At 39.4% G+C, this 20613-nt stretch overlaps 1 protein-coding gene across 2 annotated transcripts in view; it reads right to left on the bottom strand.

Annotated features, from left to right (window-relative positions):
• The window catches only part of SLC9A9 (solute carrier family 9 member A9), a 659022-nt gene that overhangs the window by 290780 nt on the left and 347629 nt on the right, over positions 1 to 20613 (bottom strand). For both annotated transcript variants that reach the window (XM_077756733.1, XM_077756732.1), the window contains one exon: positions 1761 to 1899. In XM_077756733.1, coding sequence (XP_077612859.1) covers positions 1761 to 1899 — 139 coding nt within the window. The remainder of the gene's footprint in view (positions 1 to 1760; positions 1900 to 20613) is intronic.

Here is a 20613-nt window from a genome sequence, read left to right on the forward strand (position 1 = left end):
TGTGAGGATAAATGAGGTATAGCGTGTAAAACAAATATCATAAGTGCTGATATTAATCATTAGATTATTAATCATTATAATTATTAGGAATCACCCCTACTTTTTCTGAGTTACTTTATTTCTTTGTCAATGGAGTTGATACTCTCTAGGGTTTCTGGGACGAAACTTGGGAGTGGCCTTTGAGTCTCTCCTCTTCCAATCATTAAGTCCTAGAGATTCTTCTAAGCATTAGTCTCCTTCTTGATGATTCTAATCTTCTTTACGTGATTAATCTTATGAATCTGTTTCTTATTTATTGTTTAAAAACAAGTCTTTCAATATGTCACTCTCCTGAGCAGAAACCTTCAGGAGCTAACTGTAGACTATAGAATGAAGCTCATATTTCTCTGAATAACACTCCAAGATACTCTGAGAGGTGATTCCAACCCATTTCTGTCTTATCTTCCACTTCTCACCAGCCTGAGCCCTGTGGTCCTCTCAGGCTTATTTGTGTATACTACGTTAGCTTCTCCCTACACCTTAATGAATGCTGGTTTTCTCCTGAATCACTGATCACATAGCCTTGTCTATATCCTACCTTTATTTCAGGCCAAGCCTATACCCCTCTCTGCATGTAAATACTGCTTTTCAAATTATTTTTCAGAATTATATGATTGGCCAAGGGTCTATTGGACTATTCCAGAAACAATGGACCCAACCACATCTGAATTTTTAGAGTCTGAATAAGTTGGGTATGGCTTTGACACTCACCTTCTAAACAACTCTTATTGCAGTGTTTGTCCTTCCCAGTTTGTTACTAATTGAAGGCAGAGTCCATATTTTATTCATCTTCTGACTCACGTTAGAAACCTTTTGTAGAACCTAACCTTTTGGCAGCTGCTCAATGAATCTCTACTGTGGGCCAGTATCCATGAAAAAGTACCTAACATTTTGCTTTATTTTCTAGAGCCCTGACTCATCTTGCTCCCTTCTTATTTCTCTTTTCCCCAACATCTTTGGTCTTGATCCTTTGTCCTGTCTCTTTGGATGTCTTCTGATAACTCTCACATCTGACATCGACTTTCTGACTTTTTTCCTCAATTCTGACTTTTTTGTTGTTGTTCCATCCAACTGCTCTGACTGAACTTCTCACTAGACCAGCTTCAATCTCTGGCTCAAGTCGTCTAGGAACTCTATCCATTCTCCTACCCCACTACTGCACAAGAGGGAATGAGATGACACGATTGCCCAGATATGGCAAACATGGCATTTCTGCCTTGCTTGCAGGTCCTCTTCTGTAAAATAGCCTGAAATGCTTGTTTAAACCTACAGTGATCTTTGGCTTGGCCAGCCCTGTGAACTAGTAGTGGTTGACAGAAGCTTGAAAAGGAAGAAGAGGATACCCAGTTAATCACTCCCAGTCCTGTCTTGTTCTTGACTTTGGATCTTCAGCTTTCCCTCTTGGCCTTAATATAGCCAATCCAGATCATGCCCAGCTATTGGCAATTTTTTAAGACTGTTGCTTTCACAGGATCAGATAGTATCAGTGGTGCTAGAACAGGTCTTGGTCAAGAAAAGAACTTGGGTCCCTCTGTTGCTGATACCCAACTATGCCTCAAGGACGAATCAGAACTAAGATGGCCCCAGTGGAATTGTATCACACTTGAACCAGACTATCTAGCCACTTCCTAGCCTAGAGACTGTCCATCCTCAGAAACATTCCAGGGACACTGACAGCTCTTAACAGTCCTCAGATTTCCACACACACATACAAAGGATATCAGTGCCGTGACCACAGCATATGCAGACCCCATTGCAAACGAGCCGGCGAAGATCCCCAGGAAATTCCCCACGGACTGGAAGAATGCTGCAGCATCAAACACATTTGGATTCTCCTTGGGACTGTAAATGGATATAGAACTGAAAAGAAAAGAGAGTGAAGGTTAGTCAGTGACTTCCCTTTATAGCCTAAATACCAGAAGTCAGAAGTTAGCACCCACATTTGAGGAGGGCACCTTCTCCTGTGAGGTTAGCCTGGAAGAGTTCAGAAGAAACAAACGAGGACAGGGAGAGGTAGAGAAAGAAGAAAACTTTCCCTTTCCTTACAGCCCAATCCCATGGTATCAATATATTGCTGCCAGTCAGTAAACATTTTTATATTGGAAGGGTCATAAAGAATATTGTTTCTGAGCAAACTAGGCATTAAAACATGGTAGGTGTATAAGGAATCTGCTGAGGAGATAGATAACTGTGAATTATTTAGTGGCCATATGTCTTCAGTGCTGTTATATAGTCACAAATGCTCCTGATAAAAAGTGCACTTTTATGGCCTGTGCACAAATGGGCAATACAAATCACAGCATGCACAAAATATTCTGCTGTGATCTTGTCATAAACCACAAAGTATTCCTCCTCTCCAGTGTAACCCTTCAGAATCAGAGCCCAGACAATGCTTAGAGCACCACAGTATTAACCCCTGGGGAGAGAAAAAACCCTCATTTTCCCACTGAAACAAATGGTAGCAGCTGCCCAAGGTCATCTTTTAGACCCCAATTCTGGTGGCTGCTGACAGATTTATTTCCATAGAGAAAAATCAATCCACCAATAGGCAGTCGGCTCACTTAAATATTTTTGAGGACGCTGCATTTGCTATTTTTTTTAACCAGGTCCTCAAATCCCAGAGTGTTAATATGAAGAACAAGGTGCGCCCTATTTTAGGAAATATGAACTCCATATTGTAGCATTAAAATGAACCGATGAGCTAGAACCAGTAGTTTTGGGGAGAAAAATGAAGTAATATTTCAGGGTTTTTTTTTTTACACTTTTTATTTTATTAATTACAAGGTCTTTAAAACTAATCAGTAGAATCAAGAGTTTTGCAATAGGTACTGGAAGGGACTTTGTTGCAGTATAGAGAGCAAAAAGTACACTAGACACACTGACTTGAGATTAGATTGGATTTTACAGAGATGTAACTGAATCTTTTATAGTTTGGATGATTAGAGCATGTTAACTCTCTGATTTGACTTTTTGTATCTAGAGACTAGATAAGTGGGGCGGGGAGGGGCGTGCATGGATGGTGGGATGGATTCCAGTTCTTCTGGTGGAAGATGTGTGGCTTAAAAAAGGTAGTTTTAAATGTTCTTAGTTTTTCCCTGAATGTCTTTAAAGCCTTAAAGTAGGCCAAACACTTCTACTTTGATCATGTAATTGGATAAGGAAGATGAATGTGGATCTCAAATGGAGCCCTGAAATGTATGCAAGAAAAGGACTGCCTTTGATGTGTTTTCTTTTTGTAAAGTGTTGTGCTTTGCAGAAAAAAAAATGGAAAAGCAAACCCATAATAAGGCCCTTTGTATCTGACAGTCTAGAGAATGGGTGCAAACCTCCATGGCCATTATGAAACTTGATGGCCAATGCTGCAAAGCTTGATGTGTGAGTTGACATTCACCAGCATATTTTTTCATTCCAACAAAGGAACAATAATGATGAGAAAACATTATATTTGCATTTTGCCCTTTAAACAAAGGGATTTACATAATAATACAGGTTTGTTGATTCCTGGGACTACCAATAGACCTGGTCCATAGAACAGTTACCTCGTCATCCTGATCTCCATCTCTGCACTCCTAAAAGTATTTGTCTGTCCTTATGCTTCCTAACCATGGAGCACCATCATCACATCATTTGGCCATATCCTATACCATTATTTATGTAATGTTTTTCATTAAATCAGCTCATTTTTATTCAAATGCAAAAACATTTATTAAAGAATGTTAATGAAGTCATAGGTTTGATGTGCTAATTTTATTTTTTCTTAATACATACCAGGTTATGTAACTATTATATTTGATAAAAAGTTCACCTGTGTGTCACCTAAAATCATCTGGGTAACCCCACTGGTTCTCAGTCTGCATTTTGGGAGATACTCTCTTCTTGGGCTCTGATGCTCCACTCAGTACAGGTAAATTTCATATACTTCCTTGTGATGTTTGATTTAACTTAAAGGTAAAGGGTAACTCCCCTTGATTTATGAAGACTTGTTTGTGGAATTTGCTGTCCCTAAAGCTCCCTGGGATGTATGCACTGGGTACCCACTAATGCCAGTTTGTTCATTAGGTGTACGGTGTCAGGTGACAGGCAGGAAAGGGCATAGAGAAGAGAAGCAGAATTTGAGTCAACAAACATTTTATTGAGGATTTACAAGGCATATCAAGGTAGAGAGGCTAAGAAGTAGATAACCTTAGGTCTAGTCATGGTGCTAAGTGTGATTAATGGTGCAGATGAGACAAGAGTCACTATTTCAGATTAGAGGATATGGTATTTGATCAAGAAAGCAAGTCAACAGACAGTGATGGGAAGAGGGCACTTTAGGCCAAAGAAAAAGTGTAAGCAAAGGCAGGAAGGTAGAGGAGTTGAGGGTACTCCAAAGCAGATTCATATAGATATGGCTGGAACACAGGGACCACTCATGTGGGCACTTATGGAGGGGGACAGGTAGGTAGGTGGCATTATTCAGCTTTAAATTTCACATTAAAAATATACAAAAGCCTTCATGTTTCCATAACATTTTGTCCCCTTTGTGCCTGCATTATACCTTCATTTGATCTTATCTCATTCTTTCCAAGTAAACAGGGCAGGTATTGTTATCCTCCTGTTTTTGTTTGTTTGTTTGTTTCTTTCTTTCTCTTTTTTTTTTTTTTTTTTATAAAGCAAAGAAGCTAAGAGTCAGGGAAATTAAGACCATAGAGCTACTGAGTTCAAAATGTAGATTTTTTTGTTTCTCCCTTAAAACAGTGGTCTCAGGAGGAAAACATGAACTCACATCAGTATAGTTGAGTGAGTGTTGCACTGACTATACGTGCAGTAAAAGTTCAGGTACTAGAACCTTTAACTTCACCCCTAGGTGGAACACAGACAGCCCCCTTCCTGTATGCAAAGACAGAGCAGTGTACTGTATGGGGCAATAGCACCCTCTTCTCCATCTCATTAGACAGAGAGACTTGAGGTTTCTCAGGGGAACCTGCTTTCAGGCTTGGCTTCTGGATCTAAGCTTTGCTGGGCCTGGCCTGTATCTTGTTCCTCTTTATATGCCCTGGACACAGACTGGTGCCTGGCACAAGGCAGGCCATAAAAAAAAAAAAAAAAAAGGATAATGGAATAAAGGTAGAATAACTGGAAAGTAGAAAGGAAATAAATACAGGAAAGAAGGTTTACAGAAGCTAGTCTTGAAATGAATCATCATCTATGAGATCTGTTTTTATTCAGCAATGACTTTATATAGTTATGTTGTGGTACTTTTAGGTTCATTAACCCAATCTGAAGATGACACTTTAGACTCTTAAGTCTCAAAGATCTAACCCTTATTGGCTATATGGTTTGGGACAAGTTATTTCATCATGTTCAGACTCAGTTTCAAAGTCTGTATAATGGAAATTTAATGGTATTATCTCCCAGAAATGCCTGAGGATATGAGGTACATTTAAAACCTGTATATTTATCTTGTTGATTGTAGGGCCATTCACTGAGTGCTGATTATGTGCATGAAAAATAAACACTCAATGAATGTTGACTATTATCACCACCATCATCATCATCATTCTGCTAAGAACTTCCACAAGCCTGCCAATGACACAGAACAGAGTGCTGTGACTGAACTTGGCCTCAGCCAGGGAGATGGGGTGTGGCTCCCTTCCTGGCATGCTGGGCTTCCAGGTTGCTGCAGGGAACTAGTCACTTTTACATGAGAAGAGACAGGTCTCTGGGGGGAAGAAATGGCAGTAGAAGTGAGGCTAAGAAATTGTCATGTTTGTTGCAGAGCTTTTCACTTCATGGATCCGAAATGAAAGGAGCATCCACAGCAGTCTAGGCAGGGATCTGTCTCAGGACAAGAACAGGTGAGATGACTGAGCTTGAGTTGTATCACTTCTAGTTAAGTGGCACTGCTAGTTGACTCTTAGTGGACATTCTGCAGGCCCTCTGGCTTCTGGTGAGGAGAGACATAAATAAAAGTCAGGGAGGATGTGTCTCCTGACTGCCACGATTTTAGGAAGCTGTTCCCCCAGGCTCTAAATCCTGATGAATGAGGCATCTTTTGGGGCTCTGGTTTTCAGCTGCAACACTAAGCCTATGGATTCTAGAGCAGCAGCTGCAGAAGATACATTCTGGAAACAAACAAAGGTTTGGTCAGTATATGTGGAGCTTTCCAGCTTCAACCCAAGAGAGGAAGAAATAGCATGTTCCAACAGTTTCAGCCCATTGGACTTAAAAAGAAAACATTTCCTCCCCTGTACTGAGGGAGATGCTTGGACCATTGTCTGATACAAACATTGGAAGGGAGAGAGGAGAAGAGGAATGAGACGTTCTGCTACCCTGTGTGGTGCTTGTACTCTAGGGCACTACTCTAAAGAGGCACTGTTTACAGCATAAGATGGTGAATATAGATCTACACTCCCCACATTTTTGGAAAGAATATTTAAGCTAGATGAAACCAATATCCTTGAAAATGATAAGAGCAGAAATACATAGTGGTGTTTAAATATTCATCTCATAAATTGGAAATAAGTCCAGGTTATTGATTCATTCTGTTCAGGAATAGATTATTCAGCAAAAACTAGTTTGATGATAGTATATTGTATCCATTCTCAGAAATAAATGTGTGCAGCATCTTTTATTCACAAATTTTTGAAACGAATGAAATATCCTACATTCCTTTGATGAAAGCAACAGGAAAAAGGATCATGTTGCTCACTGTATCATTTAAGATTCACGGACAGGATCACAACTCCAATGTTACTCAATGACCCATTTTGTTTTCCATCTTTATGATGTTTCTTCAGGGAACTCACCTGACAGCTTAGGTAGTATTAAGAGCATGGAAACTGAATCTAGCATTGGGTTCAAGTCTCAGCTCTCCCACTTACTGCTTGTGTGACCTTGAGCAAATTACTTAAATTATATGCACCTCAGTTTCCTATAAAATGGTAACAGTAATAATTATCACATAAGTTGCTATAAGAATTCAATGAATTAATGTTTATAAAGCACTTGAAATGGTTCCTGGAACACAGTAAGAATTAGATATAAGTATTTCTTAAGTAAATCTTACTTCTTCAAATAACCCATTCCTTCTCTTCCTTCCTTTCTCTCTCTTTTTCTCTCTTGAACTGAGAGTTTGCTTTACTTTTAAAAGAAGTATCTCAAATTAGGTGTCCAATTAGCACTTCAACTGAAACGGAACTGAGATGTCATCACGTGTCTCTCTTACACTCTCACTCACTGGTCCTTGGTCTAGGATCTCTGAGTGTCAGGGATCATTTGATCTTAAATTGTTTATTGTGGAATGGTGTATGATATATATGGTTAATAAATGCTAGTGATGAAAAAGAAGAAGGAGAGATCAAGAGTAAGAAGAAAAGGAGGAAGAAGAGAGAGAAGAAGTTACTGCAATTATGCTGGAAGTAAAAATGATATAATGTAGGGAAAGTATTCTATAAATGGTACCACCATCACTGCCACCAATGCCATCTCCTCTGGGACTCTGGTTTCCTTCTCATTCTGGACTCTATTGAATCATCTCTTTCTTGGTTCTTAAAATTTTTCTTAAGATCACCTGGTTTCTAATACCATCCACTTTGTTAATTTTCACTCCTACTGCTAAAATATTTTGCTTCACACTTACTTACTTAAACTACTCAAGAATGCCAAGCTCCTGGGCAGCTATTCTTTCATTATGATACTGTCCTCTGACTGGCCCTCCCAGCTCCCACAGTCTACTCATGGTCCTGGATGCCTGATTGGGAAAACCTGCTTCTCCTAGCCCAAAGTCTAGTCTATTAACATGAAATCAATGCCACTCAAAAACTTTCAAAGGTAAAATATTAAGCAAACACACTGTATCCCTTTCAGAATTTTTATGAACATAATCACTGAAGAAAAAAATGAGAAAATGACTACTATACTCAAATATATACAAAGGATTTACCATTTTCTCTGACAAATCTGTAATCCCTAACAAAAAACTTTCTAACTGCTGATACTAGTTTATTAGAGAGTTACTGATTGGTTTTTTTTTTTTTTTAATTACTTATTCCAACTGTACTACATCAAATCCTTCTTTGTGTTGGTATATAGTTCCATTAATGATGCCTTAGCCAAATTCCATTATTCAGCTCCTTTCAGTTATTAAGACTTGGTACAGTCTAGCTTAAACTCTAACTCTTCAAAGCAGTATCTTTCTTCTCCCTGCAGAATATTCTAGAGCAGCAGGCAAGATGACTTGGAAGTGAGGAGAGGCAAAAGAGGTATTCCTCCAATTCTCTTCTAGACACAAGTGTGCCCTGGTGTTGGAGGCACAGAAGAGGGATAGGGAGCCAAACTTGTTCCTGCTTGATCCCTCTCTTAGAGGCCTCTGCTGACATGGTGGCAACTCCATTTTGCTGAGAATCCCCTCACAGGGACCACTCAATCTTCCATCTGTCCTGCCAGCTTTGTACATTCCCAGCCCTTTTCTATGGCTTGGGTCAGGGACCATTTGGGCAGCTTGGTGGCTCTCACCCTTCTTTTGACCTCCAATCCCTTTTACTGGGCCATGGTGCACTGTGCCAAGTGGGGTCACCTTGCCCACTCGCTAAACACCCCAAACCAGGGAGACTTCAGGTCCTTGCTGACACAGACCACTCACACTAACTCCTTTTAGAAATCTCTAGGTGAGTCCCCATGTTCTTGTGCACTCCCATTCCAAGAAACCACATCCAAGAAATTCCTTTCTTTGTTCTATTTTGAGAGAGACTTAGACCTTTTGCAGTTTTCTCCAATGGAGAATGAGCTGGCAAGGCCTCTTCTTGCAGGTAGCCTCAACCTATTGGATGATTCCTTCCAGTGGAATCCCTTCCATTTGACTTTGCATGGAGGAAACACCCCCGTGGATAGAGGTAACAGCTTCACCCCTGAGACACTGCAGTCTCCCCAAACATGACCCCATCCTTCCCTAACCCTTTCATAAACCAATTTGAAGCAAAGGAGATGGTGGGGAGGTTGAAGGAAATGAGGCTGATTCTGTTGTCAATTAAACCAATTGGGAGGGGTGTGGCCCTAACTGCTGGGGAGAGCTCCTTTTAGTACGGAGCCATGTATCAGCTTTTGTTTTCATCTTTGCTCCCTAAACACAATTTGGAAAACAGGAAAAGGCTGACAGGAGGGTACTTCTTGTGACCTTTATGTCAGGGTGTGTCTAGTTTCTTTTCCCACTATCTACAGTTGCTCTTGTCTTTCTGCTCTGAAAGATTCATGTGAAGGAGACACACAACATAGAGGGGCAACGAAAATTTGTAAAAGCTCCTCTGTTTCATTGGCCCTAAGTGACACAGGTAAGAAACAAAGTAGAGAAAAAAAAAAAAAACCAAAAACTAATTACAGTGTTATTTTGTGGTTAAAATTTTTTGTCCTTAAAAAAAAAAAAGAAACAAGTGGATCCTTATCTATTATTTATCTTTTAATAACTGTACCCACTTGCCCTTTCTCAAGAAGTTGCTTAATTATGAATAAGGAATTGATTTTTATGGGGCCAAGAATTGTGTGTACACATTGGAATTCATTCTGGCATCTGCCTGCACATTATTCTGGCTTATGTTCTGCAAAAGGCCAATGAAGCTCTGTTAAGAGGACCTGCTGTAAAACATAATGACTTCAGGAACTGGGGGCATTCCAGGCACCCTGGGAGGTTAGAAGAGCTGCTTTGGCCAGAAGTTCGCTAAGCTTGAGTTAGCACCACCAGGTCTCACCTTCCCAAGGGCCAACAACCCTGTAGGGTGGAGAGCCATATTTGCCGAGGGCACATTAATAACTCAGCTTCTGAAGGACCATTTAGTTAATGACTGTTCCCTGAGTATCCAAATTCATACCAAGGTGTGATTTTCTAAATCCTTGACAAATATAATTTTGCCATTTTGACATCTGGCACAAAAGAAAAAGCTGCGGGGAATTCTGTGGGAAGTATGAGATGGTGTGTCATAGCTGCCCCCATGATAATACAGTCTCAAACTAAAGCAACTGAATCATTTCATCCTTAAATATTTATTAATTGCTTGCTTTGTGCAGATATTGTTCTAGGCACTAAAGATCTAGCAAGGAACACAACAAAGCTTCTGACCTCATGTTTCTTACATTCCAGTGGAGAAAACAACATAAAAAAATAGCTAAGCAGATAAATGTATGATTTAATGACAGAGACTGAAGAGCAAACTAAAGCAGCTTGAGAGGACTGGATACAGTGATAGGGAAACTGCTTTAGTTAGGATGGTCAGGAAAGACTTTTCTGAGAAAGATTATTAAGTGGAGTCCTGAATAAAAAGAACTGGAGAGAGCTTTTTAAGTCCCTGAAGCAGAGCGTGCTCAGTAGGTCCAAGTTGCCACAAGGAGGCAGTGTGGCTGGAAGGAAATGAATGAGGGGAGAGTGGTGGGAGACCAGGCTGAAGGTGGAAGGTCTTGTGGAAGCTTTCAGGCCATTTTTAGATCTTAGGATAGTCTTCTAGGGGTGAAAGGGCAGCCACTGGAGGGTTTGGGATCAGGGAGAACTATAGTATGGAATATTTCAGATGAAGGCTATGTCAATAACAGAAGAAATTGGTCCCACTGTACTCTTCAATGGCTGGAGCAGACCAGGTGTCTCTTGATCAGTCTAGATGCTGCCATCATCTGAATGACACCTGACATACCCTGGTGGACCACAAGAGAAGGAGTAGGGTAGTGAAGAGGAAGATGGAAGGAAGGTGGAGAGCTTAAAGGATAGATGAATTTAGCAGAGATAGCTTCAGTGAGCATTTGAAATGTGGTCATGCAGAGGATGGACTGGCCTCATTCTTCGGGTTTCCAGAGACAAGATAAAGTCCAAAAGTAAAAATGTCAAAGGGAGAAAGATTTCAGCTTTATATTCTATGTCCAAATTTCCTCATTCTTACATTTGATGTAAAAGGAAATGGGCTCTATAAAAGGATAGTGAGTTCTCTGTCATTGCAGGTACTTAAACACAGAATGACAGAGTTACTTGCAGGATGGTATGGAGAAAATTCATGCACTAGGTGTGGGATAATGTGGCCTCGAGGAACCTCTCACCCCTAGAGTTATTGGTTCACTACCTATATTCCATTCTTCCAGGAATACTGGGAGAGAGATGTAGGGTGCTGGGCTTTCTATTCTAACCCCAATAACACCATTAGAAATGGCTGAGCAGCAGTGAGTAAGGAGCAGTACTGTACTGCAACAGTTATGCAATGAAGGCACCAATGATTTAGGTTGGAGCTGGGTTGATAATGACATCAAGAACAGTTACAAATTTCAGCATGGAATACAGCCTTTGACAGATTTCTAAGTGGCTCTGCTCCATTAAGTTCCAACTTTAAGGTGACAAAGAGAGCCCTGAGTTTAAAATTGGTTAAAAGGGAAGAAGAGTTAAAGGAGGTTTGTTATGAATTATGTGTGCATTTTCTTTGAAAGGAGATCTTAAATTACTTTGCAATTTAGTCTGAAAAGTCTTGTCAGAAATGAATTAGTCTGTGGGCTTTGAGAAATTTTCTTACACCTAATATTGAGAGGAAAGTGAATTTGAGATAGTCTTAAAGATAAAAGTAACTTGCAAATACTCTTATTTTTTCTTTCTTTCTTTTCTGAGACAGAAACAGGAATTTGAATCCCACTACTGCGCCTATTTAAGAGAGAGAGAGAGAGAGAGAAAGAGAGGGAGAGAGACTAATTCTTAATATCCAATGGGAATTTCAACCCTTTCTCCTACTTTTCAGTTCCTTTAATCCTCACTAATGAAATCTTACCTCCAAAGAGTACTGTGGTTTGTGAAACTTTTAGTCATAATAGATATGAAAAGATATAGAAAAGTAGGTTAATAGCCACTAAAGATGGAAATCTAGTTAAAATTAAAATATAATCATTAACAGGTACAAGCAGGACCAAATATTAATCCCCAAGGTTGAAATGGAGAAGCGGGTCAGGTGTTCCAACATTTATTCAGCACTCAAAATACTGTTTCTTGTATTCATACTATGGATCATTCAGTATGTATCAAGCACTATGGTAAGCATTTTTATAAACATTATCTCATTCAGCCATCACAGGACCCCCTGAAGTAGGTGCTATTGTGATTTCCATTTTATAGATGAGGAAAATTATGGCTTAGAGAGATTAAGTAACTTCCTATATTTCACCTCATTCAATCCGTCCAACAATCTCATGAAGAAAATATTTGCATTTTAGAGATAAACAGACTCAGGGAAGGTAAATCATTTGCCCACAGCAACTTACTAGTAAATGGAACAGGATGTATTCAACTCAGATCTCATCAACTGAAAACCTGTGTACAATGCAGACTAGAAAGTGGGAGCATCAGGATCTGGCACCTGAGTGAGTCCACAGATAAATAACTCAACAAATGCTTCACCTTCATAGCAACAAAGAAAAGACCACTCTTGGGAGTTTAAAATTTTAGAAAGTCTAGCTGTAATTTGTAAGAAAAAGAATTGTATTAGTTAATATATCCATCTCAACAGGAGGAGTCTTGCTGACAATCTAGTACTGCTTCCAGGATTTCTTCATGGCGACCTCTTTTCCATATTAAATGGCTTTAATATTTTCATGTTCATACCAACACCAAACCAGGTCCTTCATTCCATGTGGTTTTTCAGCCTGTGCTCCCACATGGTGACTTCTATCTCTTTATAGTAATTACTTATCTGTGTCTCAGGGTCTTCATCTGAAAAGTGGTGATGATAACAATTATGGCTCCTTCTTAGATTAACTGTATCAACACGTGTACAGTGCTCCCTGGGACACAGAAAGCACTTCATAAATGTTGGCTGTTATTATTGTTGTTACTGTTATTTGTATGGACATTATTGGAATGATTGCTGTATCTTTCATCATTTGCTCAAAAGAAATCAATAAAAACTGAGCTCTAATTCTAATAATATGGAGACATTTAGGAATTCCAATTAATGTGTCAGAATACTATAAGAATCTTCTGGGGGTGAAATGAGTAATACATTTAGAGTTAGATCAAATACTGAATTCATCTTTTTCTTAATGAGGCCTGTAGAGCAGAAGACTACTGAGATAGTATCAAACAAGGAGATACATGTAAATTGTTAACAATACCTAAGCACAAAGGATCTATGGTTGTCTTGCAAATCCAATGGAGGTGAACTTCTAGCAGCTTTGCCGGAGAAGGGGACACAAAGGTAAACATAACACAGAAATCCTGTTGCTATACCTAAGACAAAAATGTTTGTGAACAGAGGGTGTCTAATGAAGCTGTGTAGGATTGCTGATTAGCAACAATCAAGGGAAAATCATGAAACCAATGGAGTTTGCTTTTATGGAGATCACCAATTCACAGCTCACCACATGTTACATAGAGATAAAGGAGACTCTGAAAACAGGCTTTTGCTTGCATTGGCCCTGCAGTGTTTCAGACATGCTGTGTGCTGAGGACAGAGATGAATGGCTGAATGAAATGATAGTTTCCTCTGGCTGGGTCAAAGGATTTTTCATGGACAATGGGATGCCTTCCTAATTTGAGTGTCTTTCATTCCCATATTGGAAAAATCCCTGTCTCATTATAAGAGTTTCCTGAGATAGTCTGACAGAGTTTTACCTGATGACAAGCTAATTCCTGGAAAATATCTACACTGATCAGCTCATTATCCCAGACTCTTCCCATGCTCTTCCATTTATTAACAATTAAGTGAGTATCTGGGCTCCAAATCACAAATTAATTTAATTAAGAATCTGCATCCATCTTTTTAGAGTTGAGGATAATTTTGCTTGAGTTCAAGGTTATCTTTGGGGGCAAAGCACACAGTTATCTTCTTAAGCTAATGTATTTTACCAAGATAGTTGCCTCACTGCCACAGATTTCAATTTTGTGTTTGAAGCATGGGACCTACAGAGTCCCATTATACCAGAGTTTTTCTTCTACCTGATATTTTTATATTACATTATATGTGTCTAGCAGTTATTATCCCCTGGATATTGTAGAATGCTTGTTTTACAGAAGAGTCACCTCTGATAGTAGGTCTTGAGAACACAAATTTATCTGGGATAAGAATGTGGACTTTTAGGTATATATGAATCTCAAACCAATACAACTTGTAAGATTTAAGAGATTCCTCACTCACACAATTAATAGGCCTTTCCTACCCCATGCAGGAAAGATAGTTACTAAGATATGGAGTCAGAAGCCTAGCACAAGGATGAACATTTCATTTACTAAGGCCATCACTGAGCTTTGGAGGAGTACAAGCTACTGCTGAGTGCCAGGAGCTAGAGCCCTGGGCACTGAAGCAGAGAATGGATTTTGCACATCTAGGCAGGCATTAGTTCGGAGACTGGGGGAACATGTCTCAGTCAGGGACTGGGGTGGAGGGAGGTCAGTGGGAGGCTTTACATCAGAACCAGCTTAGGAAACCAAAATGAGTACATAAATAACCAGTGAGGGGGCCAGGAAATCAATGATTCAAGGAGTCCATGGATGGATGTGAACTCCATATAAACCCACACATGCACTTTTCTGGGAAAGGGATTCCTTAACTCTCATCACCTTCTCCATTTAGTTCATGACTTCAAAAAGATTAAAAACCACTGAAGCATGGGTACAAGTATACTGATGATAGAATAAAGAGGGAGTAATTAAAAGCTGAGGCAAACAGTGATCTGCAAAAGGTGAGACAAGAGGGAGAATCAGATAACCACTGCAAGGCATAGGAAGGAGGAGCACCTTGGTAATGGAGGAAAACTTGTGCCTAAGTCATGACCTTTTTTCACACACATCCTGCTGGGGCAGGGATTGTATATGGCTGATCTGGGCTAGCAGGCAATGCAGACAAGAACATAAGTGAATAATGACAGGTCAGAAAGAGTGGCAATTCCTCTAAATATATCTGGATAGAAAGTTGAGGTTTTGAGAGTTATATTTGCAAAGTAGTAAATGACAAAGTTAGGAAGTATATAGCAGGTAGGAATATATTGACTGTGGCCTGGGTCATTACTACTCTCTATTCATGGTTTATCTTATGTCAACTTTATTGATACAAAACATCCAAAGTCCCATGCCAAGACTCACCATTATCACTACTACTGGTTTTGGCTTTCTGAAGGCCAACCAGAACACATGAGACACAGGAGCTCGCAGGCTTCGTTCAGAGTGCCCAGGATCTTGTCTTTGTTTATATGTTATGAGAACAAATAGGCTGATGCTCCCCCAGAAATCTGGGGGAGAAATGTCCCTTGTGGGCTACATTATGAAATAAATAACACAAAGGTAATAAAAATCATTAGGGATGCAGATGTCTGGTTCTAAAACAGGTTAAAACTAGTGAAATTTTCCTACAGTTCGTTAGCGAAGAAGATGGCCAGGGTGGGTCTGAAGGAGAATAGGATTATTTTTCTATCCATTTAATGACCCTGCTTACTGGCTAGTGTTGAACTTTACTTCTTGGGACTAAGGTTACATAGAGATTGCAAATTCTTTGAGAGAAAAGGCAGAATTCAACGGTTATACCACACTGTTTCCTCTGGATTAAGTGTATTCATTAGATTTTTATTCAAACATACAAACATATTACCACCTTCTTGGTAAATTCCAGTTTAAAAAAAATGCCTCAGGGCCATTGTTAGAAATCATCCAAATGAAAACCAAGGTAAGCCAGTGATAGGAGAGGAGAATGCATTTAATTGAAAATAATAAAGGATTGTAGCTGTTTTCATATTCATTAACTTGAGTGTGTGTATGTGTGTGCACGTGTATGTGTGAAAGAGAGAGAAGTTCCAAAAAAAAAAAAAAATCTTATGCTGAGAAATAGCAAAATCCCTGTTTTTTGTGTGTGAAAAGCCTGCGTTAGCACTTAATGCTAATGAAGCTTTATCAGGAGGAGGTCAGTGCATAGAGTTTATAGCACCTTAAGTGCTTATGAAATGTGACCGTAAAGCTCTAGGTAACTTCACAGGAAAAGTGATAATCCCTGCAAGCCTAATGCCTGAATTTGGGGTGGTCTAGGAAAACCGGACAAGTGCCTCTGTCATTTGCCTACTGCCTGGGAATTGCCTGACAATCCTTAGCTCTGAGACCAAACAGTCTGCGTAGGTGGCAGTGGAGAGGAAGGAGGGCATTGGTTCTGTTAAATTATTTACACTGAAAATGTTCAGCCTTTAAAATTCTGGATAAAAAAAAGAACTTAAGCTGTAAGTTACCAAAATGATGAGAGAGAGAGAAAAAATAATTTCCAGCTCTCAAACCATAAAAAAATTAACTAGTAAGATATAAAAAGACAGTTTGTTGGTAAATTGAGTGATCAGTCTGTGCCATGCCAGCTTAATTTTAGAATCTTAAATATTGAATTTGGAGAGTCTGTATAGTCTGTTTCTGCAGTATGTTCCATGTTAAAACTTTGTGCTTTCTACATTGCAGTGTTATTAGCTGTCAGTTATTGAGGGGCTCTTGCAAGCCAGACATGCATTTTGTATATACTATTTGTAATCTTCACAATAATCCCATAGGAGAGATAATATTATCTATGTATTACAAGGAGAAATTGAGGCAATTGAGAAAGGATAAGCTACATGCCCAAAGTCATATGGGTAGTAAGTGGTAGGACTGACCTTAGAACTCAGTTTCAAGCCTCCTATGCTGCCCTCTCCCTTGCTGCTACCAATACACTGTATGTTGGCAAGTTCGTGTATCAACAAAAGGTGACTTATATGTGGTGGTTCCAATAGGTAAGTACTTTTCTTTAGGTGGTCTCTACAGGTGAGATCTTTAAATTATCCAGTTTAAGTTGTATCTATGTATTACCTTAGTTCTTTCTTGTGTTTTTTTTAATAGTAAACCAGAAAAAAAAATGGCCCCAAGAGCTATTGAAACTGAAGTAGAACAGGGTTGCTCTACTCCAGACTTTCCCCTAGGTTTAACAAAATGTTTATGTTTGAAAGGTAGAATGTTTTGTTTGTGATCTGGAAAGAAGCCGCATATCTGTCCTTGGCTGCTACTAAATTTTACAAATGATTAAAACAATACTTTTCTATCATAGTGGAATGTATTACCAAATGGAGACTCCTCTTGGGGCTACATGATAGAAAAGCAAACTTGGGGACATCTAGACTGGGTGTTATCAAGAAATGGGAGCCTTGATAAGTTCTCTTTGAGCTGATTTGTGCTTCAAAATGAACAAGGGTGGGGGCAGTGGTTCCTTGTGACCTAGGCACACCAACAAAGGTTTTAAATGGAGATGGTAGACCTGATGGTTCTCGAAAACCCAAGCTCCTCCCCACAGAACCATATTCCTTTGGTTTCAGAGGTGATTCAGCAAAACTGGTAACATTTTTAAAATGAGAAATTAATTATACTAAGATGCATCCTATACCAGACAGATGGTGATCTCTTTTCTACCAACAACTCTTACCAAACATCTGCCTAAAGCTACCATATCCAGGAAAAGGTACTGACTTCTTGTGAAGAGACTGATTGTGTCCCTTCTTCATTGCTGCATTCCTTTAGAAGTTTCCCTTCCTGCATCAGAATTTAAATCAGCACATCCCTCATTCTTGCCTAGTTTAGTGAGACTAAAATTGTTAGAATTACATTCTTGTTGAGTCTCTCAACTATGATGTAATGCCATACCATGAATAAATTGATTACGGTGGTGTGGCTAAACTATAGAAATGGGAGAGATAGGGGTACCTGGGTGGCTCAGTTGGTTAAGCATCCGACTCTGGCTCACGTTGTGATCTCATGGTTCATGGGTTCAAGCCCAGCATCCGATTCTGTGCTGAAAGCTCAGAGCCTAGAGCTTGCTTTGAATTCTGTATTTTCCTCTCTCTCTGGCCCTCCTCTATTCGTGATATCTCTCAAAAATGAATAAATGTTAAAAAAATTTTAAAAAAGAAGAAATGAGGGAGAGAGAGAGAGAGAGAGAGAGAGAGGTCTTATGAGCATTGAACTATAACTCACACTTGCCCTGATTGTCAGGAATAAATGTGAGCAATGAAGACTTCTCTGGAAAAATTCTATCAAGTGGTATTCTAAACCCAAATTCTGGCTTATTTATGTATAAGAATTTCTTGGTTGGCTTAAAAGGGAAACAAACTTGACAGCAGAAAGGAGACAGATGGGATATACTGCTCACTGAACAACAGATTCTAATATGCTACCTTGTCCTTTAGTAAAAGTAAAACAATCTCTTGTGGCTGAGCTTAAAGGGAAAGGTTTTTTATTTGTTTTTTTTTTTTTCCAGTCATTTTATGGAATAGGATAAGATGGAGCCTTCTGCAATAAGTTCACTGTAGCCCAGGGCAAAAACTTTCTCAATGGGCTTCTCTGCTTCTTCTGAGTGACAGGAGGAGAACAAACCAGAGCACCACACGGTTCAGCAGTTTGGAAGAAATATAATTTGGGTGGCAAAATATACTCTTTAGAGCTTTAGAGTCCATGGTTATGGAATAACTTTTATTTAAGGGATTTGAACCTTGTGAGAGGGAGTTACCCAATATTGATATCACTTTTTTGTTTCCTCATAGTTAGGTACTTCTGTTGAATTATCTGGCTCTTCCATCAAGGACATGGTCTATGAGATCATTAAAATAATGTGACATCATGCTTAGGGAATATGAAAAACTCATTCAAAGCTCAGTGTACAGACATCCCCCCAACAGTGTGTAGAGTCTTGAACACCTGTCATGGAAAATCTTTCTTCACTAGCCCTCCTCCTTACTTTTCTTCTTAAAGCTCAGCAAAAAGAAAGTGCCAGAACTTTTAGCATGAGCCCATGAAAGATGTTATTAATCTCAAAACTGACTTAAAAGGAAACTGAAGCTTACTCTTAAACTATTTCACACTTACTGACTCAGATGGAAGCAAATTGGTTTCTATAGTCTCAAATTTAGAGGTTCCTCAAAGTTCAAAGAAAGGTATGGTGCTGAAAGAAGCAGAAAAAACCCCAGCTTTGATGAATTCTAATCATAACTGTTATTGCTATGAAGCAATTCTGTTCAGAGTGGTGTATGGGGGGGGGGGGTTAAAAAATGAGCACTGTCCTCCCTAGAATCCTAGTATTGAGAGCTAGTAACAAACAGTTGGTTTTTAACTCAAGGACCACAGATAAAAGGCTCCATTTCTGCCTGTCAATTCCCTGAGCTTTCCAGTCCCCTAGTAAATTTCTTTTGAACATATTCTCATACCTTTTTGAAAAATGGAAATGTTAGTGGAAAAAATTCACTTCAATGTAAGGGACACATTATTCTGAGAGCATAGCTTCTCTCACAAATATCAGCGTCACTTCCACCACTCTGTAATAAGTGGCTGCAGCTGTTGCCATGGTGATTTTCATTTTTTAAAAACTGTATTCACACAAAGACAGGCAACGCAGCTGTTTCCATGAGGCATCATAAAACAAGCCCAGATGTAATGATGTTCATGCCATTTGCCAGAATGAAGGGAACATGTCTGTAAATCCAAGCAGAACCAAAGATGGGGCTGTGGTTCTGCTCTGATATGGTTTTCTTGGAGGGTCACTTAGAGCTGAGAGTTCAGCTTCTATCCATTTTTCTCAGGCAGATATTTAGTATCAGGTCATCACCGGTTATACTGTTTGTATAACTGGCTCCAATAGCTATCTTTGAAAAAGACACCTTCATTCCCTAAATTTCCACATGCTACCCTAGAATACTCCAGAAGCATGCTCTACTGATAGCACTAGCCCAGGACCTGTTTATCTGAAGCTCCATACCCCCCGCCCCCAACTTACACGCTATGAAAATGCTATCAGAAAGTCAATACAACATGTTTAAAATCATTTTCCATTTTCCCGTTAGGAAGGTGGGCTGCCTGCTGCTGTCCTTGCTCTTCAATAGGGAAGGGGTTTGGTTTTCTCTGTGTGGGGTCTGGTAGGCACCAATAATACAAAGACAAAACGATACCTGTGGAGCTGCCATTTCTTAAACAATGGCATTCTCTTAGGGAGCAGGAATCTTTTGTTTGTTTTGATTTTTGCTTTTTGTCTTGATTTGCTTGGCAAATCTGATGCTGAAAATTAGGAGAGAACTCACAGCTTCAAAATGTTGGTGGCCTCAATCCTTCATTTTGAACAAGATTCAAATGAGCTACCTCCTCATTGACTTGGGGCAATAGTTCTTGCTGTCACACAGGTGTAGTGGGACTGTGATAGCAGATTAAGTTAGAAAAGAAAGCCTAGGATGTGCTTCATGGGGAAAGGTTTGAAAAGAAATTATATTCCCTGTCATTCTTCCTCCCGCAGCTCATACTACTATTTAACTCTCAAAAAAACATAATTATGTTTCTGGATTTCTCTACAGTTTATCAAAGAGTTCCAGCTCTTTTGTTGTTACTATGAGTGCTGAAATATGAACAGTATAAATCGCCAAATGCCCAGGAATCTAATAATAAAAGGACTTTACTTGGAAAGCATAAGTGGTTCTTTTATTCCATGAGGAGGGCTTTTGTTTGCAAAGAAATATGGCTGTTCTTAACATGTGAGTAATCAGCAATCTTTCTGGTGGTTGTTGTTATTACAGGTAAGGTTGAGATGTGACTTACAAATAATCATCAGGAAACCGTGG

The sequence above is a fragment of the Crocuta crocuta genome, unplaced genomic scaffold (genome assembly GCF_008692635.1).
Source record: "Crocuta crocuta isolate KB4526 unplaced genomic scaffold, BGI_CrCroc_1.0 scaffold337, whole genome shotgun sequence".
Classification (NCBI taxonomy): Eukaryota; Metazoa; Chordata; class Mammalia; order Carnivora; family Hyaenidae; genus Crocuta; species Crocuta crocuta.